We start from the raw sequence: 25,465 nt of genomic DNA, 5'->3' as shown, positions 1-25,465 counted from the left end.
CTCAAAAATATATTTGTTAAATAAACGAACATTTATATCAGAACCTTGTATGTATGAGTTCAGGGGATCCTACCTCAAAGCAATTTGTAAAACTCTAGAAAAATAATCCATGAGTTTAAAAAGCTGCTGGTCTGATCGATTAAGGAAGGCTTAAGTACTTTAAACTGCCATTTCTCATCTTTTTTCTTAACCCACCTCCCTCTATTCTAGCACTTTTCTGAATCGTAAGAGAAGTCGATAGCCATACCACCCTGAAAGTGTCCGATCTCGTCTGAATAGGGAGAGGACTTAATCTCAGGACAATCTAAACCATTCTAGATCACCCTGCTCCTTCACGTAGCTCTAGCCTGATAAGACCTCAAATGTTAAAGGCAGCCAGCTTTCAGCTGGAGATATTTATCATGCAGTCATTATCTTGCCTGCCACTTACCCATCTATGCTTAATAAGAAACACTGTACCTTGGCATACACGTGTGTATGTATATGTGTGGACATGCTTGTTTGTTTTGTTGTTGCCAATGAGTTGCTGCATTTTATAATGAATATTAATTTTTAACATTAAGTAGCTGTGGTTTTTGAGTAAAAACCCTGAAAAGTGTTTGTAGAAAAAATTATTTTCGAAACATTTTTCTTTACGGTTTGTTACCATAATAAGAAATAAGCCCCAGTGAGGTATTCATCAAAAGAAATATATGTATTTACTTTACCTGGAGTTAACACAGAAGGATTAGATGGGATCTCACTGTCCTCATCAGTACTTTCATCATAGATTGCATCTCTGTCAGTAGTCATTTCAGAACATGTTGGAGTTTCCCTAGAAAGAGAGAAAGGTGGAATTATAAATCATTGGTTCATTCTTGGCCAGGTATCAAATTCACCAGTAAGTATTTATAGAAAATATCCTTAGAAAAACATTGTAATTAAATAAATATATATTGAAATTATGTAATTAAGAAAGCACTTTAAAGACCATTTGTTAACTCTCTAAAGAACAAGTGTCTGTTTTACCTAATGTAAATGTTTAGTGCTCACTGTAATTAATTCTTGAATCAGTTTATTATCATTTATTATTCATCTGTCAAATGACAATACTACTCTCCTAAATTATCTTCTGTGTGTCACAGAATGGTCAGTACTTTACTGATTTCAAAGCAGTTCTGCCTTTGAGCAGAATTCATTTGGTATTCCCCAAATTCTGAGATGACTACCTTTACTCTTATTATGAAGACAGTCAAGTGAGGCACAGAGAGTTTAAAGGACAAAGCCAAGTATCATTAGAATTCAGTATCAGATCAACACTTGAACTAGGATCATCTGATACTAAATGTTATATTCCTTATATTATGCCATTAGTAAATTTGTGCTTTCTCTCAGATTCAGGAATAATAGACCCAAACCTCTATCAGTTAATGCCTAAAGTAATTATAATTGTTCAAGCCATATCAGCCATAAGTCACCTATGATTCTTCCTTAAAAATCAAGTACATATTCATACTCAGAGCCATTTGATCCTAAAATTAACAACTACTTAGATCAGGATTACAAATGTGTACCCAACCTTTGTGGTTCTGGAGAAGATGAAAGTTTTTAATTAATATATTCCTTAGTGATGCCAAAGAATTAAACTATTATTATTTAGCAGTCTCATGGCAGTTGTATGATTTAAGTGTAGGTGTGACTGTTGGGCAGATAATGGAGAGATTATGTTGTGTATTCTCCAGTCTACTGCAATTAACAACCACAGCATCCAACCCCAGGCAATGATATGTCACTAAAGTTTGCATCTAACTTCCATTAACTTTGGGAAGAAATTCCACTAAAATGTATGCTCCTGCCATCCCAAAACAGAAAGGTAAAAAATACATCTTATGTTCGATGTTCTTTTCCAGTTCTTGAACTTCATTTAACAATTTATGTAAGCTTCTGATCTTTGCTTTCTTCTCATTCAGCACCAGAATGAACCGTTTATAAAGATCAGTCTCTACAGCTTCCTTAGCACTCACACATTTTTCAAACCTAAAATGTGAATAAACAAACCAATTAATATATGGTGTAGGGTTTTCTTAGCATTATTCAATTTAATACTGAAGACAATTTCAATTTTTTTTCCAAGAAAAATACAATTAAAATCATTTTAAATAAAAATTAATTAAAAATAAACAATTCCAACTTAAAAAATCACTTTAAAATGTTTTCATTGATTTAAAGTTTTATATTGGTAAATAATTAGAACTTACTGTTTATTAGCATTTGTAGTTTACACACTGAGAAAAGGATCAAAATTGGAAATTCATAGCAAAAAAGCTTTTAAAACATCTAAATTCCTAAATGTAATAACTTATTCACATCTTTGGATTATTTCTAAAAGAACATATTTGTGAGAGAAATTTGAAACAAGGGTAACTATAGCCTGTTTCTGGTACTTTGTTAATATTACTATAATAGCAACCATGATCTTATTTTGGGATTAAGTGATTTACCTAATCTGTTCTCCCAAAATAGATTATGAACTGCTCCACAGCAAGAACATCATATACCAAGCTGTATCTTATAATCCAGCAAACATACACACACAATTAAATGTATATACTTATAAAATAAATGAAAGCATCCAACTTGAAATTTCCAAGAAGATATGTAAAACACTATATACTTTAAATTTAGGTATATAGGACAAAACATAAAATTCTTTATCATTTATAATTTTTTCTACAATATTCAAATGAGCTAACAAGAGACAGTACTAACTTTAATCCCTCATATATATATAAAGAAGGTAGACTAGCAGAAATTGAATATACTTGATATGTGCCTACACACAGACAATGAATAAACCTCTATTTTAAAGATTAAAACATAAATTATTTCATGCAATATATTCATTTAAAAGTAGTTGAGGACTTCTTGAAGGAATGTAACTCAGCTCTGTGCTCTGTGATAACCAGAGGGGTTGGACTGGAGGGTGGGGTGGGAGGTAGGTTAACTAGGGAGGGGATACATGTATATATAATGTATACATATAGCTGCTTGTTGTCAGCAGAAACCAACACAACATTGTAAAATAATTATCCTCCAGTTTAAAAAAAAACTAAAAGGGTAAAAACTAAATACAAAAAACACTGAATATTCAAAATAAAATATTTCTGGATGGAAAAACAAGGAATTTAAGAATAAATGTCAAAAACACAACAAAAATGAGAGCAGAAACAAGGTGATTTCATAGAAAATAACATCTCAAATAATACAGATTAAATGATAACCCAAAATAAATCAATACACAAATGTTAACATGTGGTACTTAGAAACAGTACAGTAATCCTTGTATTTTCAGCTCTGACAAAGTTTATACCTAGGTCAGGGTTGTTCAGAAAAAGAATATCTGCACAAGAGTTCAGAGGACAAAGAATGCTAAAAAGAAATGGAAAAGAAAGCAGTGGTAAAGAGATATTTAATAAGCCTTTAAGTACTGAAGAAGATGGTAAACAGCTGTTCCTCATCCTTTCTGATGACAGAACAAGAGGAAATGGCCTTCAAGTATACCATGAAGGACTCAGATTACCAATAGATGGAAGGAAGAATTTTCTGCCTGTGACTGTTCTTAAACAATGTAATGGGCGACCAATAGGAGTTGAAGGTATCTCTTGAGTCTTAAAATATCAGACTGAATTCATCTGGCTATAATGTGATCCTAGCTTGAAGGCAGAGAAAAGCTTTCTAGGTCTCTTCTATTCTAATGATTCCATGAGTGTCAACCCAATTCAATCTGCTGAAAACTGCCTCCAATTGTAGGTTTAATAACTATAACTCAGAGTAAAGCTAGAGACTTTCTAACTTGATGCTTGAGTACAAACAAAAGACCTACTCACTAACACCGAACTTGAGAATTGTTATTTGAAACTAAAAAAGTAAAATAAATATACCTAATGACCTAAGGATTTACATACAATAATTCTAATGTTTTCTTTCTCATATAAATTATACAAAAGTAAGTGAATTCAGGAATGTCACTTGTTTAAACTGGAGCTAAGACTGAAATTAAAAGATGCTTACTCCTTGGAAGTAAAGTTATGACCAACCTAGATAGCATATTCAAAAGCAGAGACATTACTTTGCCAACAAAAGTCCGTCTAGTCAAGGCTATGGTTTTTCCTGTGGTCATGTATGGATGTGAGAGTTGGACTGTGAAGAAAGCTAAGCGCCGAAGAATGCTTTTGAACTGTGGTGTTGGAGAAGACTCTTGAGAGTCCCTTGCAAGGAGATCCAACCAGTCGATTCTGAAAGAGATCAGCCCTGGGATTTCTTTGGAAGGAGTGATGCTGAAGCTGAAACTCCAGTACTTTGGCCACCTCATGTGAAGAGTTGACTCACTGGAAAAGACTCTGATGCTGGGAGGGATTGGGGGCAGGAGGAGAAGGGGACGACAGAGGATGAGATGGCTGGATGGCATCACTGACTCGATGGATGTGAGTCTGAGTGAACTCCGGGAGTTGGTGATGGACAGGGAGGCCTGGTATGCTGTGATTCATGGGGTTGCAAAGAGTCAGACATGACTGAGTGACTGAACTGAGGATTGCAATTATTAAATAGCAAATAAAAAATAACAGCAAATATATGTTAAAAGTATACATGTTAAAGCTCATCCTTTTCACTCTTATTGCAATTCCTCATTGCTTACTCAAACCGTATTCATTCTTCCCCATGATTCCAAATGGAAATAGTTTTAGATTTGGCTCTGATTATAATGATACATGTCTAAATACAAAAATATATGTAAAAAATACTATCAAGAAGAAAATTTAATCCACAGTTCCAGACACACACTTCAGTTCCATCAGTTCAGTTGCTCCATCATGTCTGACTCTTTGCGACCCCTTGAACTGCAGCACACCAGGCCTCCCAGTCCATCACCAACTCCCGGAGTCTACCTAAACCCATGTCTATTAAGTCGCTGATGCCATCCAACCATCTCATACTCTGTCGTCCCCTTCTCCTCCTGCCCTCAGTCTTTCCCAGCATCAGGGTCTTTTCCAATGAGTCAGCCCTTTGCATGAGGTGGTCAAAGTATTGGATTTTCAGCTTCAACATCAGTCCTTCCAATGAAAACTCTTTAGGATAGACTGGTTGGATCTCCTTGCAGGCCAAGGGACTTTCCCGAGTCTTCTCCAACACCACAGTTCAAAAGCATCAATTCTTCTGCACTCAGCTTTCTCTATAGTCCAACTCTCACATCCATACATGACCACTGGAAAAGCCATAACCTTGACTAAACGGATATTTGTTGGCAAAGTGATGTCTCTGCTTTTTAATATGCTGTCTAGGTTGGTCATAACTTTCCTTCCAAATTAAAAGCATCTTTTAATTTCATGGCTGCAATCACCATCTGCAGTGATTTTGGAGCCCAAAAAAGTAAAATCAGCCACCGTTTCCACTGTTTCCCCATCTATTTGCCATGAAGTGATGGGACCAGGTGCCATGATCTTCGTTTTCTGAATGTTGAACTTTAAGCCAACTTTTTCACTCTCCTCTTTCACTTTCATCAAGAGGCTCTTTAGTTCTTCACTTTCTGCCATAAGGGTGGTGTCATCTGCATATCTGAGGTTATTGATATTTCTCCCAGCAATCTTGTTTCCAGCTTGTGCTTCATCCAGCCCAGGTTTTCTCATGATGTACTGTGCATATAAGTTAAATAAGCAGGGTGACAATATACAGCCTTGATGTACTCCTTTTCCTTTTTGGAACCAGTTTGTTGTTCCATATCCAGTTCTAACTGTTGCTTCCTGACTTGCATACAGGTTTCTCAAAAGGCAGGTCAGGTGGTCTGGTATTCCCATCTTTTTCAGAATTTTCCAGTTTATTGTGATCCACACAGACACACACTAGTATCATTTAATTTTCTCCTTCTAGATATTCTTTATCTGAAGATGTATTTTACAAAAAATGACATACCTTCCATATTGGTAACTCACATTTCTCCTCTTAACACAACATAAACATTTCCCATGATATGCTTTTTGCTCATATAATATTCAACTTTCTATTAAATATATTTCAGACCTATCCACCATAGCTTCTAAGTGAATTCTCAGCAACTATTTTGTGCCCCTCCTCGCTCTCCAGGCACATGTAGTCTAGAAAAAAAATCTGATAAAGAAATGATGGAATCATGAATGGACACTGATATAAGACTAATCAGGAGCAGCCCAGGAAACTGAACTGTGACTAGGCCTAAAGAGAGGGCCTCAACTCTATTTTCTATGTGGACAGATACCTAACTCCGAATGTCTGTGTCCTATTTCTAATCTCTCTGAAGACTCTTGACCAGTACTACTGCCTTATGGAAGCAGTAGTTGTAAATCCTTCGCTCATTTCCCAGTGAACTACGCCTCTGGACAGGGAACAGTTCAGGAAATACAGTTTGGCTGTGACCAAGGTGTATTTACAACTCTTTAAAACAGCCACTTTCTGTGTGATAGGAAAGAAAACCAAATTTGGAAACTAGGTAAAGCTACTAATCTAACATCTGGAATACATCCAGAGCCTAGAATTCTCTGGAGTAGATTTTGTTTCCTCTGTTTGGAGGGCCATTCCAAGAACACACATCTTCAATTCCTGAAAAAGGTATGTGATCCAGGACTCAGAAAAAAAAAAAGAATAGATGGAGCATAAGACTGGTGACAAGCTACATGGCTGTGCATTTGATCAAATAGATAACTTTTTGTCACAATAACACAAAAGAATTTTCTGGATAATTCAGAAATAGCAAATTGAGCATCTGTGCGACACATATTATATGTACCCTCACACACTGTCTTACAGCACAGGGTGTATTTGTCTCTACTGTCTCATCTTTGTTCCCTGCTGCTTTCCATCCTATGGCAGTGGTGTTGAATACTGATGAGATAATACCTCTTTCAACCTCTGGCAGACATTTTAAAGCAATTTGCTCAAGTACCAAGTACCCAGTCTGCATTTTTGTGGGCAATTTGTGGATCAAATTTCCTATCATCCTGAGGGTATTTTGAGTTTTTAAAATAATGGCTTATCACGACCAGAGTACATCTCCTTTCATTTGATTTATTTTGAATATAAAATAGAAAAATACACCCAGAGTACTGGTATAAGTCCCAAAACATGCTTTCTAGAACATTTTATATTAATTCACAGCAATAAGAATTTCAAAGGGAAAATTTAAAAGAAACAATAACATATTTTTCTGTATGGTTTCTTGACATTTACATAATTTTGATTTGGTCTAACTATAGAATTGGAGATAAAAATTAATTCAGAACCAAAAGAAAATAAGATACTTTATTAATATAAAAATGAGAGTCAAATATAACCAAGTTTTAGGTGATAGGTGTTAGGTTCATGCCTTACATTAATTAATAAATATAAATGAATGTATAGAAATTATTTCTTCTAGTAAACCTCATTTAAAAGGATATACTGATAAAAACCCTTCATATTTTTCATACACTTCCCCATATACTTACTGATGCACATATAGAACAATATTAGTCAGTACCCTAAAAAGACCCTAAATTGATAAATGTTCAAATATTCTTATGTTTATGGATTGAATAAAAGATAAAAAATATTTATATATTGGATGTAATAATGAGCATTATTACTATTTTATATATTCTGCACAATTCGTTCATATGTTACAATGTATATACTAACAAATACATGCATATTATATTAATATGTCTTTGTAGAGATTCAAATATTCACAACATACATTTCTTTCAAATATCTTGTACATAATAGAGTAATACAGCTATTCCCTGGACCAGTCTAGATCATGATATAATTGAGAAAACTGCATAACTGAGAAGATAGGTCACTTTCTTCTTCATTGTTTAAAGAGGCAAAATCAGGAAAATAAAGGCTTCCAAATGTCTTATCCAGCAGTAACAACTACTTCTTTTTAAAATGCTGAGAATATGAACTTTCAATCAATCTGCAAAAAATAAGTTTCTCTCAGGAGCCAAAACATACTTCACCTGAAATAGATGTCATTCATAAAAAGATTTCAAATAAGGAATCAACTATGTTTATTTATATTTCATTTCTCTTTTTTATTCATTATTAATCTCAGAGGTTAAAGCGTCTGCCGGCAATGCAGGAGACCTGGGTTTGATCCCTGGGTCAGGAAGATCCCCTGGAGAAGAAATGGCAACTCACTCCAGTATTCTTGCTTGGAGAATCCCATGGATGGAGGAGCCTGGTGGGCTACAGTCCACAGGGTTGCAAAGAGTTGGACACAACTAAGTGACTTCACTTTCACTTTAATCCTTATAAATACCAAACTTCCTAAACTTTGCTTACTATTAATGGGTTCTGATCACTACTGTCCAATTACTTCTTACTGTTATTAGTTTGCTGGTGCCACCAAATACGAATGACCTAAAAGTGTTACTGTTCTCCTATACTGTACAATAACAACCAATAATTTAGTTTAATCACATTAAGTAGAGGTATAATCATTGACACATTTCGTTTTAAATATATGATACTCTACATATAGCATAAGTGTATAAATCATAAACAGAGCTACAATAATATAAAGAGCTTAGTGTTCTTAAGATACAAGCACATTATGTACACACCGTCCTTGAATATCATTCCAATCTCTCAGAAGCCTTTCATTTTCTTTCTGCAGGTGCTCATTTTTGGCTTGGCTTTCTGCAATGGTGTCCAGGCAGTAACAAATAAGTTCTCTAATGACCTCAGCTGGGCTTGCAATTTTCTCTAGTTTGAAGGAACCAAGCCTGAACTAGGATCAAAAGAAAACATGATTAGTTTCGGGAGAAAATCAAGATTGAGTGGCCCAGTTTTAAATATATATTTTTTCTTCTGAGAGGGAAAAAAAGGTGTAAGATTTAAATATAGTGCATTTACCAGATATAAATACAGTGGACAAAACTACTGGGCAACCTCCTACTTTCTTATTAAGGTTTATCATATAAATCAACATAAAACCTAAGGGAAAAAAAATTAAGTGGTAAGTCACTCTCTCACATTTTAGCAGAAATGAAAACAACATAAATACCATAAAAACATGCTACCATCTGTTTTTACTGTCTAGTACATATTTTAAATCACTATACATCTTCCCTGGTGGCTCAGATGGTAAAGCGTCTGCCTACAATGCGGGAGACCCAGGTTCTATTCCTGGGCTGGGAAGATCTCCTGGAGAAGGAAATGGCAACCCACTCCGGTACTCTTGCCTGGAAAATCCCATGGACGGAGGAGCGTTGTAGGCTACAGTCCATGGGGTCGCAAAGAGTCAGACACGACTGAGCGACTCTACCTTCACTTTCATACTCAGAATAATAAAATAAATTTCACGTGAAAACTCTTTTTTTTTTTTTGCGCCACACTGCATGGCATGCCTACAGGATCTTAGTTCCCTGACAAGGAATGGAAACCATGCCTCCTGCCATGCAAGCACAGAGTCTTAGCCACTGGACCACGAGGGAAGGCCCATACATGAAGATTCTAAACTCCAGTTTCTGTTAATACTGATAGTAAAAGCTATCTCTAAAGAAAGAGCAAAATTTTTGTAATATCTAAGAGAAATATAGGGTTTTAAATTTATAAACCTGGGAACAGTAATTACTTCTCTGTCAAAAACCAATAATTTATTATTATAAATTATAAATGATAATGCCATATGTCAAACTTGAGTACTTTTGTGCAGAGGTAAGATATAAAAATATCTTAAATCTTCTACTAGAGGTCACTACAAAATAAAATAGTTTAATACATCTTTATTATAGTTAAGGAATTCTAAAAGAGACACAGGCTCTCCTTGTTTTGGTAAAGATACTAAAACACAATGATTTAATAATAATGACTATAATTATCCTTAGGCTTCCCTGGTGGCTCAGATGGTAAAGAATCTGCCTGTAATGCGGGAGACCTGGGTTCAATCCCTGGGTTGGGAAGATCACCAGAGGAGAGCATGGCAACCCACTCAAGTATTCTTGCTTGGAGAATATCCATGGACAGAGGAGCTTGGTGGGCTATAGTCCATGGGGTTGCAGTGAGTTGGATATTACTGAGCGACTAAGCACACAGCACATAATTATCCTATTAGAATTATTATAACTAAAATAAGATTTTAAATGACAATTAAAATTATATAGCTATCATATCTTATAGTTGAAGTACAACTCAAGCATAGCACAAATATAAACTCATTTAATCATCACCAAATGGAACTATTATTATATCCATTTTAACTGAGGTTCAGAGTGGTTATCTAACATATCAAAGGAATAAAATCAAGATCCCACTATACTATCCTGTTAAACTACTTGCTGACATAAGGAGTATGCTAAACAAACAACAAGTAAGAGGAAGAATTAGCTTCCAAATCTACACATAATTCTAAACAGAGATTCTAAAGGCATTGAGTAGATGACAATATTGAGAGTACAGAAATTTTTTTTTTTTTTTGGTTTGTGTTGTTATTTAGCCTCCTGGATAAGTAGTTTCTATTATGGCATCCACTGATAGGAATATTTCTAAAGTATCTTATTTGTAAAGACGCACTCCTATAAATATGTTATATATATATATAAAGAAATACTTAATTTCTTAATTAAGTATTAACACTTATTATTAATAATTATAATTTTATATTATTATAATTATTGATAATTCTGAGACTAATCATATCAGTCAATCTACAAATAAAAATAAAAGTCCTAAAGTAAAACTCTAGTGTTTGCAATCTGAGTGGTACTTTATAAAACATTTATGTTAATTCCTATAATTTAGGATCATTCAGTTGTTTAACCCCACAGAGTAAACTTTTCTGGATGAATTACGTTTACCAATTTACTTTTAAATTTTCAGATTAAAACCACAGATAGATGTTTTAATATCATAGAAACTCAGTGAAAAGATTTAAATACTGAGAATTCCTAGATGTTGAAAAATATTTACCTATACTTGCTTAAAATGTGAAGGAAAACAAAGGATTTTAATATTCTTGTATTAGTTCAGTTCAGTTACTCAGTCGTGTCCGACTCTTTGCGAACCCATGGACTGTAGCACACCAGGCTTTCCTGTCCATCACCAACTCCCGCAGCTTACTCAAACTCATGTCTATTGAGTCAGTGATGCCATCCAACCATCTCATCGTCTCTCATCCCCTTCTCCTTCAGCCTTCAGTCTTTCCCAGCATCAGGGTCTTTTCCAGTGAGTCAGTTCTTCACATCAGGTGGCCAAAGTATTGGAGTTTCAGCTTCAACATAAGTCCTTCCAATGAACAGTCAGGACTGATTTCCTTTAGGATGGACTGGTTGGATCTCCTTGCAGTCCAAGGGACTCCCAAGAGTCTTCTCCAACAGCACAGCTCAAAAGCATCAATTCTTCGGTACTCAGCTTTCTTTATAGTCCAACTCTCACATCCATACATGACTACTGGAAAAACCATAGCTTTGAATAGACAGACCTTTGCTGGCAAAATAATGTCTCTGCTTTTTAATATGCTGCCTAGGTTGGTCATAGCTTTTCTTCCAAGGAGCAATCATCTTTTAATTTCATGGCTCCAGTCAGCATCTGCAGTGATTTTGGAGCCCAGAAAAATAAAGTATCTCACTGTTTCCAGTGTTTCCCCATCTATTTGCCATGGAGTGACAGGATCGGATGCCATCCGATGATCTTAGTTTTCTGAATGTTGAGTTTTAAGTCAAGTTTTTCACTCTCCTCTTTCATTTTCATGGGCACATAATAATGTATTATGGGCACAAATGTTATACAAGGACTGAAGAATACTGGTTTAGCCACAAAGAAATTTTGTATGTATTTATGTATTTTGTTTTTGAAATCTAAGCAGGTCATAATGTCTGCTTGATGCTTTAATTTGTTTTATCTCACCTCTTTCTGTTCCTTAAAAAAATGGAAACAGACTAAGAAAAATTGTGCTTTATTTCAATGAGTACATATAGTTGTGTATATACATATATATAAAACCTAAATTCAGCAATTTGAGCTTAACTTTAATTAGAATAGTAAAATTATAATTTTTAAATTATAAATTTAAACTGAATTCTAATTTTAACATTACAATTATTATTAAATTATAATTTTAAAATAGCATAATTATTATTATTAAACCTTTACCCAAAAAAGACTTGGAAAACTTACAAGAAGTTTGAAATTATCTCAGACTATTTATCACATCTGATTTATTTCTCGTAAACTTAAAATCAAATGGCCAAAAACTCTTGCTTTGAAGTACATATAATGAGTCCATTTAACAAGTATTTAAGTTTAAATAGGAAAGTTTTATCTATGAAAATTATATAAGAATTGAAAGTAAATTTGAGTATTTAACCTTTTAAAGCTTCTCTTATGCAAACAAACACACATAAGATAAAGATCAGCTATAGAATATTACTTGTTTGAGTCAATACAGAAGAAAAATGAAGCATATTTTATTTTTAGACAATAGATCATCAGTAAAACATAAACCCAAACCATGATTTTATATTCTCACATTTTCACAATTGTCGGGCAGCTTTGACTAAGATGGACATTAAGGAAATAATTTTTTTTTTTTATCACTTGGAAGTTGCAACAATGTCAATGGATAATGAATCATTATCCATTGAGTGTTATAGTCAGGCTCACATTTTGATCCTGAATGAAGTAAAATACAAATGGACAGGTAAACACAACCCCCTAACCTATTTAAGATGGCAAAAGATAAAGGTAACAGTTTTAAATCACTAATAACAAACAACTTCTTTCAAAATATCATTCAAATGCTTATACTCAAAATTCCAAAAGAGAATTCTTCAATTTTTTTCTTGGCTACTCAGTGTAGAATAAGCTTAAAATGTCATTTCTTCTTAAGAGCAGGCAAGTATTTTTCAGTTTCTATTTTTCTAATTATATTCACTAATTTGGGGTCCTTTAACAGGTGTGATGGAGAAGGCAATGGCACCCCACTCCAGTACTCTTGCCTGGAAAATCCCATGGACGGAGGAGCCTGGTAGGCGGCAGTCCATGGGGTTGCACAGAGTCGGACACAACTGAGCGACTTCACTTTCACTTTTCACTTTGATGCATTGGAGAAGGAAATGGCAACCCACTCCAGTGTTCTTGCCTGGAGAATCCCAGGGACAGGGAAGCCTGGTGGGCTGCTGTCTATGGGGTCGCACAGAGTCGGACACGACTGAAGTAACTTTAGCAGCAACAGGTGTGAACATCTATTATTTGAAACAATGAAAATAATCAAGAAGTATTTAAAATTCAATCCAAGAAAAATATTTTACTTGAAATATTCCGCTTATTTTGTAGAAAAATTCTGGAATGTATGCGAACATGAGTCATCTGGACCATCCTGTCTGTATTTACATAGTTCAGAACCAAGGCAGGAAACGCCCTTTCACTCTCACTATCTCTGTTCCTGCCTGTCCACCTTATTACAGATGTAACGGACCACATGCCCAATTGCACTGGACTTATCAGAGGGCCTCAAATCAGGCCTAATGAATTGAGAAGCATAAAATATTTCTGTGCTCTAACTCTACATCCAACCCATCTTTATACCATCCTTCAAATAAAAGTGGAAACTTTAAAAAGGTGTTAGCTGTCTCGCATGGTATATTTCTCCATCTATTAGTGTCCTCTTTGATTTCTTTCACCAGTGTTTTATAATGGCAAAACCAATACAATATTGTAAAGTAATTAACCTCCAATTAAAATAAATAAATTTATATTTTAAAAAATAAATAAATAAATAAATGAGTGTTAGCAAATTCCCACAAAAGTAACACTGGATGGTTGTATCGATTTAAAAGTCCTTTACTTTCGTTTTTTGTTGGACATGTAAGGCTATTAACACAGATATTCTTTATTAGTTCTGTAATTTCAAAATAATCTGCAATATAAAATTAGGACTTCAAATAGTAAAACCAGAGTCAGAAACCACAATGGGCAAAAATAAAATTTTTTGCAGTTAGTTCTTAAGACCTTATGGTGAATTTTCTGTATACAGATCTATGCTCAGCACCTCACTCAGTCTATAATCTATTAAGCTATGTTTTTATTTTTCTTTGTCAAAAAAGTTCAAAACAATTTTTTAAATACTTGTAATCATATTAGGTTGCACTAGTTGACTCTGTCATTTATTTTAGCAAGCAACACAAACAAAGCATTTTTTATCTGATTTGCGTTAAAAATTCACAATTTCAGAAAACATATCCATTTTCCTTAGCTGGTGTTTTAGTCTGGACATCTTTAAATGCAAGATTAAATGCCATATCCTTTTACACATCACTTCAAAGCCCAGATCAAATTCTCTTTATCTACTTTAGCCTGTATTAGCTTCTCTATTCTTAATAATTCAGATTTGTCTCACACAATTTTTCACCCAGTTTCATCCTCTGTGTATCTCTCTTGTTGCTTCAGAAATGCAGTGTTTTCCTTTAAATTTTTAGTTCTTTGAGATCAGAGACCATATCTTGTATGTCTTCCTTAACTTCCACAGTGTCTTATAGAGCTCTGGACATATACTGCTTAATAAAAGACCTAAATTTTTTAAAACTTCTATGATATTTATTAATAAGAGAATAAAATTATAATATTTCAGGTAAAATAAATAATTGGGACAGTGATACTCTAAATACAAATTAAGAAATCTTGAAGCTTTTAAGAGATAAGTTTTATTTTATTGAATAGTATAATTTCAGAAAAAGGGCATGGTTAAAAGACTGTGTAATAGCTCCTGATACTGTGATAATACATAGGTTTAATAAAACCCAAAAAGATTTGTTTTTTGAAAAATGTAAGAATGTATATGTATTGTTTTCAGGTTCTTTGGAATGGCCACACAGATAAAAGAGAATATATAGTATCAGTAAAATACACAAAAGAAACACTAATTTCAGGGGAATTGTTTATTGTTTCTGGGGACAGGAGGATTCTCAAGGTGTAAGCTGAACTCTGCTTAGAACATATCAATTAAAGAGGTTGATACATTATCAACGTAGTCTAAATAACCTTGCAGAATTAATCTGTGTTACTGTCCTGGGAACCAAGATGTAAACCTAAAGGAAAAGGAGGAATAAAGATATCTTGAGATGATTCCTAGGCAAACAAATGGAATTCCTTTTTTTCAGTATGTGCTTTTAATTTATTAACATGTTTAAAAAGTTTAGCTGTGTCTCGATATGTGTACACTAAAAAGCAAACCCTATTCATTATAGTTTGTAATACAGGATATTTTTATATCATAGAAAAACATATAGCTGTAAATACATAGTTGTTATAATACACAGTTACAAAATTCTAGTAATAAAGGAAACAAGTCAAGTTACATAGTAAAAAGGAAACTAAATTGTAATATTTTGGACTAATTACATTAATCATCAACTGTATTTTTAATCAAGAATAATATTTTTTACTAAGATGTTTGTATCATTAACTCTTTGGTTTTGTGACCTGCTTGAAACATTATTATAGATTTAAATTTAAAATATTACAAATAAGTATTCTAAACCAGTGACGTACCTAGGTTGACAACTGAGCATATTTATCTTCCACAGTAGCTGGAACTGAGAAAAGAATGCTCATTGGACTTTCTAAACAGATAAGAGAACTTTATTGTGAGACTATTAATCTCAACTTTCCAATTATTTTCTTGTTCACATTTCTTAAACCTATTTAAAATGTTTAAATATCTTAAGATGATTATATGATCAAGTAAGACTTGTATATGCAGGGCTTCAGATATGTAGACCCTCTAGGTCCTTACAACCAAAATGCAATAATCCAAAAATTAAAAAAAAATACACTGAGTTCTAATAGAGATCTACAAATTATTAGCATTTTTAACGCTATGCTGTATGCTGTAATATATTAAGTATCATCTAAGAATTATTTGGTATTCATAATTACAAAATTCATTAGTAGGAATCAGAGAAATGAAATGAAAAGCCCAAATGTCTTTGCGATAAGGGAATTTCAGAAGTTACTGTTACTTTAAATGACTACAAATGTTTATTCCATCATGTCCTTGAAATAGAGATGGTAAACCTTTTGGTTCACGGAAAATATAGGAAAAAGAAGATTTATCTTAGTCTAATTAGGAGTTATAATAAACAATGAAAAATACTCTATACATAGATTTAGAATCAACGGCTGACACTAGTGGTAAAGAATCTGCTTGCCAATACAGAACACATAAGACGCACAGGATCGAACTCTGGGCTGGGACGATCCCCTGGAGGAGGGCATGGCAACCCACTCCAGTATTCTTGCCTGGAGAATCCCCATGGATAGAGGAGCCCAGTGGGCTACAGTCTATAGGGCCACAAAGAGTCAGACATGACTGAAGCTACTTAGCATGAAAGACTTTAGCAACAGTAAATTGGATTGGGAGTAGTAGGGTAGGTAGATGTCAGGGGTTGCCTATTATTTACCTGTTACTATAAGTTTGATATTAGGTTCTGAAAAAGAAACAGTACCTTGGATCTCCTGGCACTCTATTAAATCTCATAACACTTATCTAATCATTTCTTCATAGTATGCTTCTCTGTCTTTCATTTACAGCGTAAATGGCAATATTTCCTAGATAGGACCCTTGATCTAATTCTCTTTTTTCTCTGTAGAGTTATATGGTTATCCACAGTATCAGCTCCCGTTATTAGAGATAAGTTGAAAAATTGCCAAATGTGTATTAATAAGTGATACATTTTCTCAAGTCAGGACTTCTATAAACAATTAACATAGCATTACAAAATCTACTTGCATTTTTCTTCAGTTCAATTCAGTTCAATCACTCAGTCATGTCCAACTCTTTGCGACCCCATGGACTGCAGCACGCCAGGCTTCCATGTTCATCACTAACTCCCGCAGCTTACTCAAACTCAAGTCCATCGAATCGGTGATGCCATCCAACCATCTCATCCTCTCTCATCCCTTTCTTCTCCTGCCTTCAATCTTTACCAGCATCAGGGTCTTTTCCAAGGAGTCGGTTCTTTGCATCAAGTGGCCAAAGTATTGGAGTTTCAGCTTCAGCATCAGTCCCTCCAATGAATATTTACGAATGATTTCCTTTAGGATTGACTCATTTGATCTCCTTGCAGTCCAAAGGACTTTCAAGAGCCTTCTCCAATACCAAGTTCAAAAGCATCAATTCTTCAGTGTTCATCTTTCTTTATGGTCCAAATCTCACATCCATACATGTCTACTGGAAAAATCATAGCTTTGACTAGACAGACCTTTGTGGGTTAAATAATGTCTCTGCTTTTTAATATGCTGTATAGGCTGGTCATAGCTTTTCTTCCAAGGAATAAGCGCCTTTTAAATTCATGGATGCAGTCACCATCTGCAGTGATTTTGGAGCCCAAGAAAATAAGTCTGTTACTGTTTCCATTGTTTTCCCATCTATTTGCCATGAAGTGATGGGACTGGATGTCATGATCTTCATTTTCTGATGCTGAGTTTTAAGTCAGCTTTTTCACTCTTTTTCACTTTCATCAAGAGGCTCTTTAGTTCCTCTTTGCTTTCTGCCATAAGTGTGTTGTCATCTGCATATCTAAGGTTATTGATATTTGTCACATATTGATTCCAGCTTGTCCTTCATCCAGTCTGGTATTTCAAATGATGTACTTTGCATATAGGTTAAATAAGCAGGGTGACAACATACAGCTTTGACGTACTCCTTTCTCAATTTGGAACCAGTTCATTTTTCCATGTTCAGGTCTAACTGTTGCTTCTTAACCTGCATAGAAGTTTCTCAGGAGGCAGGTAAGGTGGTCTAATATTCCCATCTCTTTAAGAATTTTCCACAGTTTGTTGTGATCCTCATGGTCAAAGGCTTTGGGGTAGTCAATAAAGCAGAAGTAGATGTTATTCTGGAAATCTCTCGCTTTTTTGATGATCCAACAGATGTTGGCAATTTGATCTCTGGTTCCTCTGCTTCTTCTAAAACCAGCTTGAACATCTGGAAGTTCACAGTTCACGTATTGCTGAAGCCTGGCTTGGAGAATTTCGAGCATTACTTTACTAGCGTGTGAGATGAGTGCAAGTGTGTGGTAGTTTGAGCATTCTTTGGCATTCCCTTTCTTTGGGGTTGGAATGAAAACTGACCTTTTCCAGTCCTGTGGCCACTGCTGAGGTGTCCAAATTTGCTGGCATATTGACTACAGCACTTCAACAGCAACATTCTCAGCATTTGAAATAGCTCAAGTGGAATTACATCATCTCCACTAGCTTTGTTCTTAGTGATGCTTTCTAAGGCCCACATGACTTTGCTTCCAGCACATCTGGCTCTAGGTGAATGACCACACTATTGTGGTTATCTGGATCATTAAGATCTTTTGTGTATAGTTCTGTGTGTTCTTGCCACCTCTTCTTAATATCTTCTGTTGATACATACTGTGTCTGTCCTTAATTGTGCACATCTTTGTATGAAATGTTTCCTTGGTATCTCTAATTTTCTAGAAGAGATCTCTAGTCTTTCCCTTTTTATTGTTTTCCTTTATTTTTGCATTGATCACTAAGGAAGGCTTTCTTATCTCTCCTTGCTATTTGGGAACTCTGCATTTAGTTGGGTATATCTTTCCCTTTCTCCTTTGCCTTTAGTTTCTCTTCTTTTCTCAGTTATTTGTAAGGCTTCCTCAGACAACCATTTTGCCTTTTTGCATTTCTTCTTCTTAAGAAGGGAGGATTTTGATCACTGCCTCCTGTACAGTGTTACGAACCTCCATCCTTAGTCCTTCAGGCACTCTATCAGATATAATCCCTTCAATCTATTTGTCACTTCCACTGCATAATAGTAAGGGATTTGATTTAGGTCATATCTGAATGGTCCAGTAATTTCCCCTACTTTCTTCAATTTAAATCAGAATTTTACAATAAGGAAGTCATGATCTAGGCCACAGTCATCTCGTCTTGTTTTTGCTGACTATACAGAGCTTCTCCATCTTCAGCTGCAAAGAATACAATCAATCTGATTTCAGTACTGACCATCTGGTGATGTCCATGTGTAGAGACATTTCTTGTGTTGTGGGAAGAGAGTGTTTGCTATGACCCTCAGTGTGTTCTCTTGGCAAAACTCAGTTAGCCTTTGCCTTGCTTCATTTTGTATTCCAAGGCCAAACTTGCCTGTTACTCCAGCTATCTCTTGACTTCCTAGTTTTGCATTCCAGTCCCCTATGATGGAAAGGCCATCTTTTTTTTTTGGTGTTAGTTCTAGAAGGTCTTGTAGATCTTCATAGAACCGTTCAGCTTCTTTGGCATTAGTTATTGGGGCATAGACTTGGATTACTATGATATTAAATGGTTTTCTTTGGAGACAAACAGAGATCATTCTGTCATTTTTGAGACTGCACACAAGTACTGCATTTTAGACTCTTTTGTTGACTATGAGCACTACGCCATTTCTTCTTAGCGATTCTTGCCTACAGTAGTAGATACTGTATTTTTTTTTCTTGTACTAGTCCAAAAGCCACAAAAAGATAGGAGCTATATATGACTCAAATTAGCATTCCCTTTTTTACATGGTTAAATATAGAATGTATTCATTCATTCATTTATCAGACTTTTTCAGTATGTACTATGTGCTAGGCATTAGAGACACTATTTTGAACAAGAAAAACAATTTGTCTACTTACTTGGTCCTTATATTTTAGTAGAGGACTGACAACACCAATGAACGAATAATAATTTCATCCAGTTGTAGATTTAATGAAGAAAATAAAATGGTAATAGGATAGTGACTAGAGGGCAGAGTAGGCTTAGATATAGTGGTCACAGAACAAGTCCTTCTGAAAACTGAGATGGAGAACAGAGATGGGATTGGAAAGGTAGATAGGAAACTAATTCACGCAGGATTTTGCGGACTACAGTAATAAGTTCAGAACTCACTCTAACAAAAAGCCCTCAGAAGATTACAGGCAGAAAAATGAGTGCTTACAAAGTACTCAGCATTTCCTCTAAGACTGTCCCCAATCTGCCCACCCTCCAATTATTCAGGCCGTGTGTAATCCCCTCCCCTTAAGTGTGGGTAGGTCTGTGACTTGCTTCTAATTCTAACCAAGAGAACATGGGAAAGATGACACATATCAGAACTTCAGACAAACCAAAAGCAAAAAGCAAAAAAAAAAAAAAAAAAAAAAATATATATATATATATATGAGGAATTTGGTTTGGAATCACACTCATTTTCAAGTTATTTTAGAAGGAATTTATATTTCTAATATAAAAGTAGTGAAAGTGAAGTTGCTCAGTCGTGTCCAACTCTTTGTGATCTCATGGACTGTAGCCTACCAGGCTCCACCGTTCATGGGATTTTCCAGGCAAAAGTACTGGAATGGGTTGCTATTTCCTTCTCCAGGAGATCTTCCCAACCCAGGTCTCCCGCATTGTAGGCAGAGGCTTTACCATCTAAGCCACCAGTGAAGTCCCAGGGAAGTTCTAATATGAATTAAAGTGAAATTTCTCCATTCAGGATCACTACACTTCTTTAATCAAGAGTTATTTTTATGTCCTTTGTTTGTTTCTCATTGTTAATTTTTTGTTTCCATTTTCTCTTTTTAAACTTTTTTTTTAAATTGAAGTATAGTTGATTAACAATGTTATACTAATTTCCAGTGTACAATATAGTGATTTGATATTTTTATAGATTATACTCCAATTACCATTATGATAAAATATGGATTATATACCCTGTGCTGTCCATTATATCCTTGCATCTTATCCATTTTGTACCTAGTAGTAGTCGGACACCACTGAGCGACTTCACTTTCACTTTTCACTCTCATGCGTTGGAGAAGGAAATGGCAACCCACTCCAGTGTTCTTGCCTGGAGAATCCCTGGTGGGCTGACGTCTATGGGGTCACACAGAGTCGGACATGACTGAAGCGACTTAGCAGCAGCAGCAGTCTATGTCTCTTAATCCCCTTTCTCTATTTTGCTCTTTCCCTCAATCCCTCTCCTCACTGGTAAGCACTAATTTGTTATCCATATTTATGAGTCTGTTTCTGTTTTGTTACATTCATTCATCAGCTTTATTTTTCAGATTCCATATTTAAGTGAACACATACAGTATTTTTTTTTTTCTGTCTGATTTACTTCACTAAGCATAACACCCTTCAAGGCCATCCATGTTGTTGCAAGTGGCAAAAAATTCATTTTTTTATGGCTGAGTACTCTACATATGGACATCACCAGATGGTCAACACCGAAATCAAATTGATTATATTCTTTGCAGTCAAAGATAGAGAGGCTCTATGCAGTCAGCAAAAACAAGACTGGGAGCTGACTATGGCTCAGATCATGAGCTCCATATTGCCAAATTCAGACTTAAATTGAAGAAAGTAGGGAAAACCACTAGACCATTCAGGTATGACCTAAATCAAATTCGTTATGATTATACAGTGGAAGTGAGAAATAGATTTAAGGGACTAGATCTGATGGACAGAGTGCCTGATGAACTATGGAATGAGGTTCGTGACATTGTACAGGAGACAGGGAGCAAGACCATCCCCAAGACAAAAAAATGCAAAAAAGCAAAATGACTCTCTGGGCAGGCCTTACAAATAGCTGTGCAAAGAAGAGAAGAGAAAGGCAAAGGAGAAAAGGAAAGATATAAGTATCTGAATGCAGAGTTCCAAAGAATAGCAAGAAGAGATAAGAAAGCCTTCCTCAGCAATCAATGCAAAGAAATAGAGGAAAACAACAGAATGGGAAAGACTAGAGATCTCTTCAAGAAAATTAGAGATACCAAGGGAACATTTCATGCAAAGATAGGCTCGATAAAGGACAGAAATGTTACGGACTTAACAGAAGCAGAAGATAACAAGAAGAGGTGGCAAGAATACACAGAAGAACTGTACAAAAAGGATCTTCATGACCCAGATAATCATGACGGTGTGATCATTCACCTAGAGCCAGACATCCTGGAATGTGAAGTCAAGTGGGCCTTAGAAAGCATCACTAAGAACAAAGCTAGTGGAGGTGATGTAATTCCAGTTGAGCTCTTTCAAATCCTAAAAGATGATGCTGTAAAAGTGCTGCACTCAATATGCCAGCAAATTTGGAAAACTCAACAGTGGCCACAGGACTGGAAAAGGTCATTCATTCCAATCCCAAAGAAAGGCAATATCAAAGAATGCTCAAACTACCACACAATTGCACTCATCCCACACGCTAGGAAAGTAATGCTCAAAATTCTCCAAGCCAGGCATCAGCAATATATGAATCATGAACTTCCAGATGTTCGAGCTGGTTTTAGAAAAGGCAGAGGAACCAGAGATCAAATTGCCAACATCCGCTGGATCATCAAAAAAGTGAGAGTTCCAGAAAAACATCTATTTCTGCTTTATTGACTATGCCAAAGCCTTGGACTGTGTGGATCACAATAAACTGTGGAAAATTCTGAAAGAGATGGGAATACCAGACCACCTGACCTGCCTCTTGAGAAACCTGTATGCAGGTCAGGAAGCAAGTTAGTACTGGACATGGAACAACAGACTGGTTCCAAATAGGAAAAGGAGTACATCAAGGCTGTATATTGTCACCCTGCTTATTTAACTTATATGCAGAGTACATCATGAGAAACGCTGGACTGGAAGAAGCACAAGCTGGAATCAAGATTGCCGCGAGAAATATCAATAACCTCAGATATGCAGATGACACCACCCTTATGGCAGAAAGTGAAGAGGAACTAAAAAGCCTCTTGATGAAAGTGAAAGAGGAGAGTGAAAAAGTTGGCTTAAAAAGCTCAACATTCAGAAAACGAAGATCATGGCATCTGGTCCCATCACTTCATGGGAAACAGATGGAAAACAGTGTCAGACTTTATTTTCTTTGGCTCCAAAATCACTGCAGATGCTGATTGCAGCCATGAAATTAAAAGATGCTTACTCCTTGGAAGGAAAGTTATGACCAACCTAGATAGCATATTCAAAAGCAGAGATATTACTTTGCCAACAAAGGTCCGTCTAGTCAAGGCTACGGTTTTTCCAGTGGTCATGTATGGATGTGAGATTTGGACTATGAAGAAAGCTGAGCGCTGAAGAATTGATGCTTTTGAACTGTGGTGTTGGAGAAGACTTTTTAGAGTCCCTTGGACTCCAAGGAGATCCAACCAGTCCATTCTAAAGGAGATCAGCCCTGGGTGTTCTTTGGAAGGAATGATGCTAAAGCTGAAACTCCAGTACTTTGGCTACCCCATGCGAAGAGTTGACTCCTAGGAAAAGACTCTGATGCTGGGAGGGATTGGGGGCAGGAGGAAAAGAAGACGACAGAGGATGAGATGGCTGGATGACATCACCTACTTGATGGACATGAGTCTGAGTGAACTCCGGGAGTTGGTGATGGACAGGGAGGCCTGGCGTGCTGCAATTCATGGGGTCGCAAAGAGTTGGACACGACTGAGCGACAGAACTGAACTGAACTGAACTGAATATTTCATTGTGTGTGTTTCAGATCTCCTTTATCCACTCATCTCTTAATGGAAACTTAAATTCATATCCTAGCTATTGCAAATAATGCTGCTGGGGTGCATATGACACTGGGGTGCATATATCTTTTCAAATTAGTGTTTTCATTTTCTTTGGATATACATTCAGGAGTAGGACTCTTAGATGGTAGTTCTATTTTTATTGAGGAACCTCTATACTCTTATCCATAATGTCTGCTTAGTTTTTAATCAGACTCCCTTACACTGTAGCTAATAAGACTACCAAATGATCTGTAGGTAGAAATATGAATGTAAGTGCCTACTTAGTCTCATTTTCTGTTCCTTGGTCACATAAAAAGCATTATATGGTTATGGGAACCTAAGCAATCTCTGTTTTAGAATCCTAATTCTGACATTTATTTTAAGTGGTGTCCTGCACAAGCAATTGTAACCACTCCATTCAAAATGATAACTTATCCTATAAGAAATTCATGAACAAAATATAAGGGCTGATCATGAAGGATTTTACAAATAAGCCACAATGGACATAACACCAAAGGGCACAAAAAACTCTACTCTCTAGAGTCAGTTTGAATTGGATGTGTCTTCTGAAAGTGGTTGATTACTTTAACACACAGTAGCATTCCAGTGTGGCTATGACAGAGAAAAATCTCACTGGGGAGCTCACTGTTGCTGTTGCTTAGTTCCTAAGGCCTCGTGGAAACAATAAGGAAGCAAACACTGAGGGGGGCGGGGAAACTTATAACATGATAAAATACCTTACTACGAGATACTTAGGAAATATATCTTAATAGGACATAGTATGAAATATCATGGAATGATTTATTTCTGTATTCAAACCAGTTTACCCTGTTTAGTAAGAACTGCTCAGGCCTCTCATAACATTCTCTTAAGACAATTTAACTGAAAAAATAGAATCTTGTATTTTTTTCTGATTATAAATCCTGGACTTTTGCCATTTAAAAAATTTGCATAAACTTAAAGCCAACCTCCGTTCTTCCACTCCTGAAGCACTGAACTATATATATTTGATGAAACAGCCTGACTGGTTAAAGGCGTTGTATTGACATTAGAAGTTTCTGGAAACAACAACAACAAAAAAATCATAAACACTTATGTTAACTATAACTTCATTTCCTTAAAATCAGTTATTATAAACCAGTAAACTCAAAACAGGTGATCTTTAACAAGCCACAGAGGTACCAAGTATTTTTAAATCCGAGTTTAAATGAAGTGATAAAGTATAGGAATCCAGAAAAAGATATGTTCATTTTTCATTTAGCTTATGAGTTTCTTTCAAAAAATCTTCACAAAGCTTAATAACTGTCTTTTTAAACTAGGAATTAAAAATGCTTCTGTCAGATTTTTCATCCCAAAATATTTACTAAGAATCCTAAAAAAAAGCACCTATAATAATGTAGTGGCAGATCTCTAACAAGCAAATCCCAATCAAAAACATTTATATAGAAAACTAGTCATACTTATTTTGATTTATTTCGTTATTGACCTAGAGACAAGATAAAAAGAAATTACTGGTCTAAAAAACATTTTAAATTTTTCAAGGTGTTTTATTTCAGGTGATAATTACCTAATAGAAAATCTACTTGTAAAGTATAAAAATTAACAACTATTTTTAATGAGATTGAGAAGGACTGGAGAGTACAATGGATGGTAATCATTCATTTAATTGAATTTTCTTGCAAAGAAAAATGTAATTAAAAGTTAACATTGAGATAGTTCCAGTTTAGATAATAGCAAAGTAAGCTGTATTAGATTAATGCTCCTAGAGATAACAATTATAAACTCTGATGGTTCTCTCCCATTTGAAAAAAAAAAAAACCCAAAAAACAAAACCCTATTTCAAGGACTGGAGAATGACAGAAAGCAGGCAGCAAGTTGAGAGTACTCAAACCAGGTAAGAGCATGTTTATGTGACTTGTGCCTCACATGAAATCTCCAGTCCTAGAGCTCATGCAGAACAAGTCTCTACTTGTAGTCACGCATCC

General features: G+C 35.4%; 1 protein-coding gene across 5 annotated transcripts in view; it reads right to left on the bottom strand.

Moving 5' to 3' along the window:
* The window catches only part of XRCC4 (X-ray repair cross complementing 4), a 390,397-nt gene that overhangs the window by 253,358 nt on the left and 111,574 nt on the right, over nucleotides 1-25,465 (bottom strand). For all 5 annotated transcript variants that reach the window (XM_061424328.1, XM_061424330.1, XM_061424326.1 and 2 more), the window contains exons 4-6: nucleotides 8,613-8,779; nucleotides 1,864-2,016; nucleotides 708-814 (exon numbers count right to left, since the gene is read on the bottom strand). In XM_061424328.1, coding sequence (XP_061280312.1) covers nucleotides 708-814; nucleotides 1,864-2,016; nucleotides 8,613-8,779 — 427 coding nt within the window. The remainder of the gene's footprint in view (nucleotides 1-707; nucleotides 815-1,863; nucleotides 2,017-8,612; nucleotides 8,780-25,465) is intronic.

The sequence above is a fragment of the Bos javanicus genome, chromosome 7, assembly GCF_032452875.1.
Source record: "Bos javanicus breed banteng chromosome 7, ARS-OSU_banteng_1.0, whole genome shotgun sequence".
Classification (NCBI taxonomy): domain Eukaryota; kingdom Metazoa; phylum Chordata; class Mammalia; order Artiodactyla; family Bovidae; genus Bos; species Bos javanicus.
This window is presented reverse-complemented; position numbering and strand designations above follow the sequence as displayed.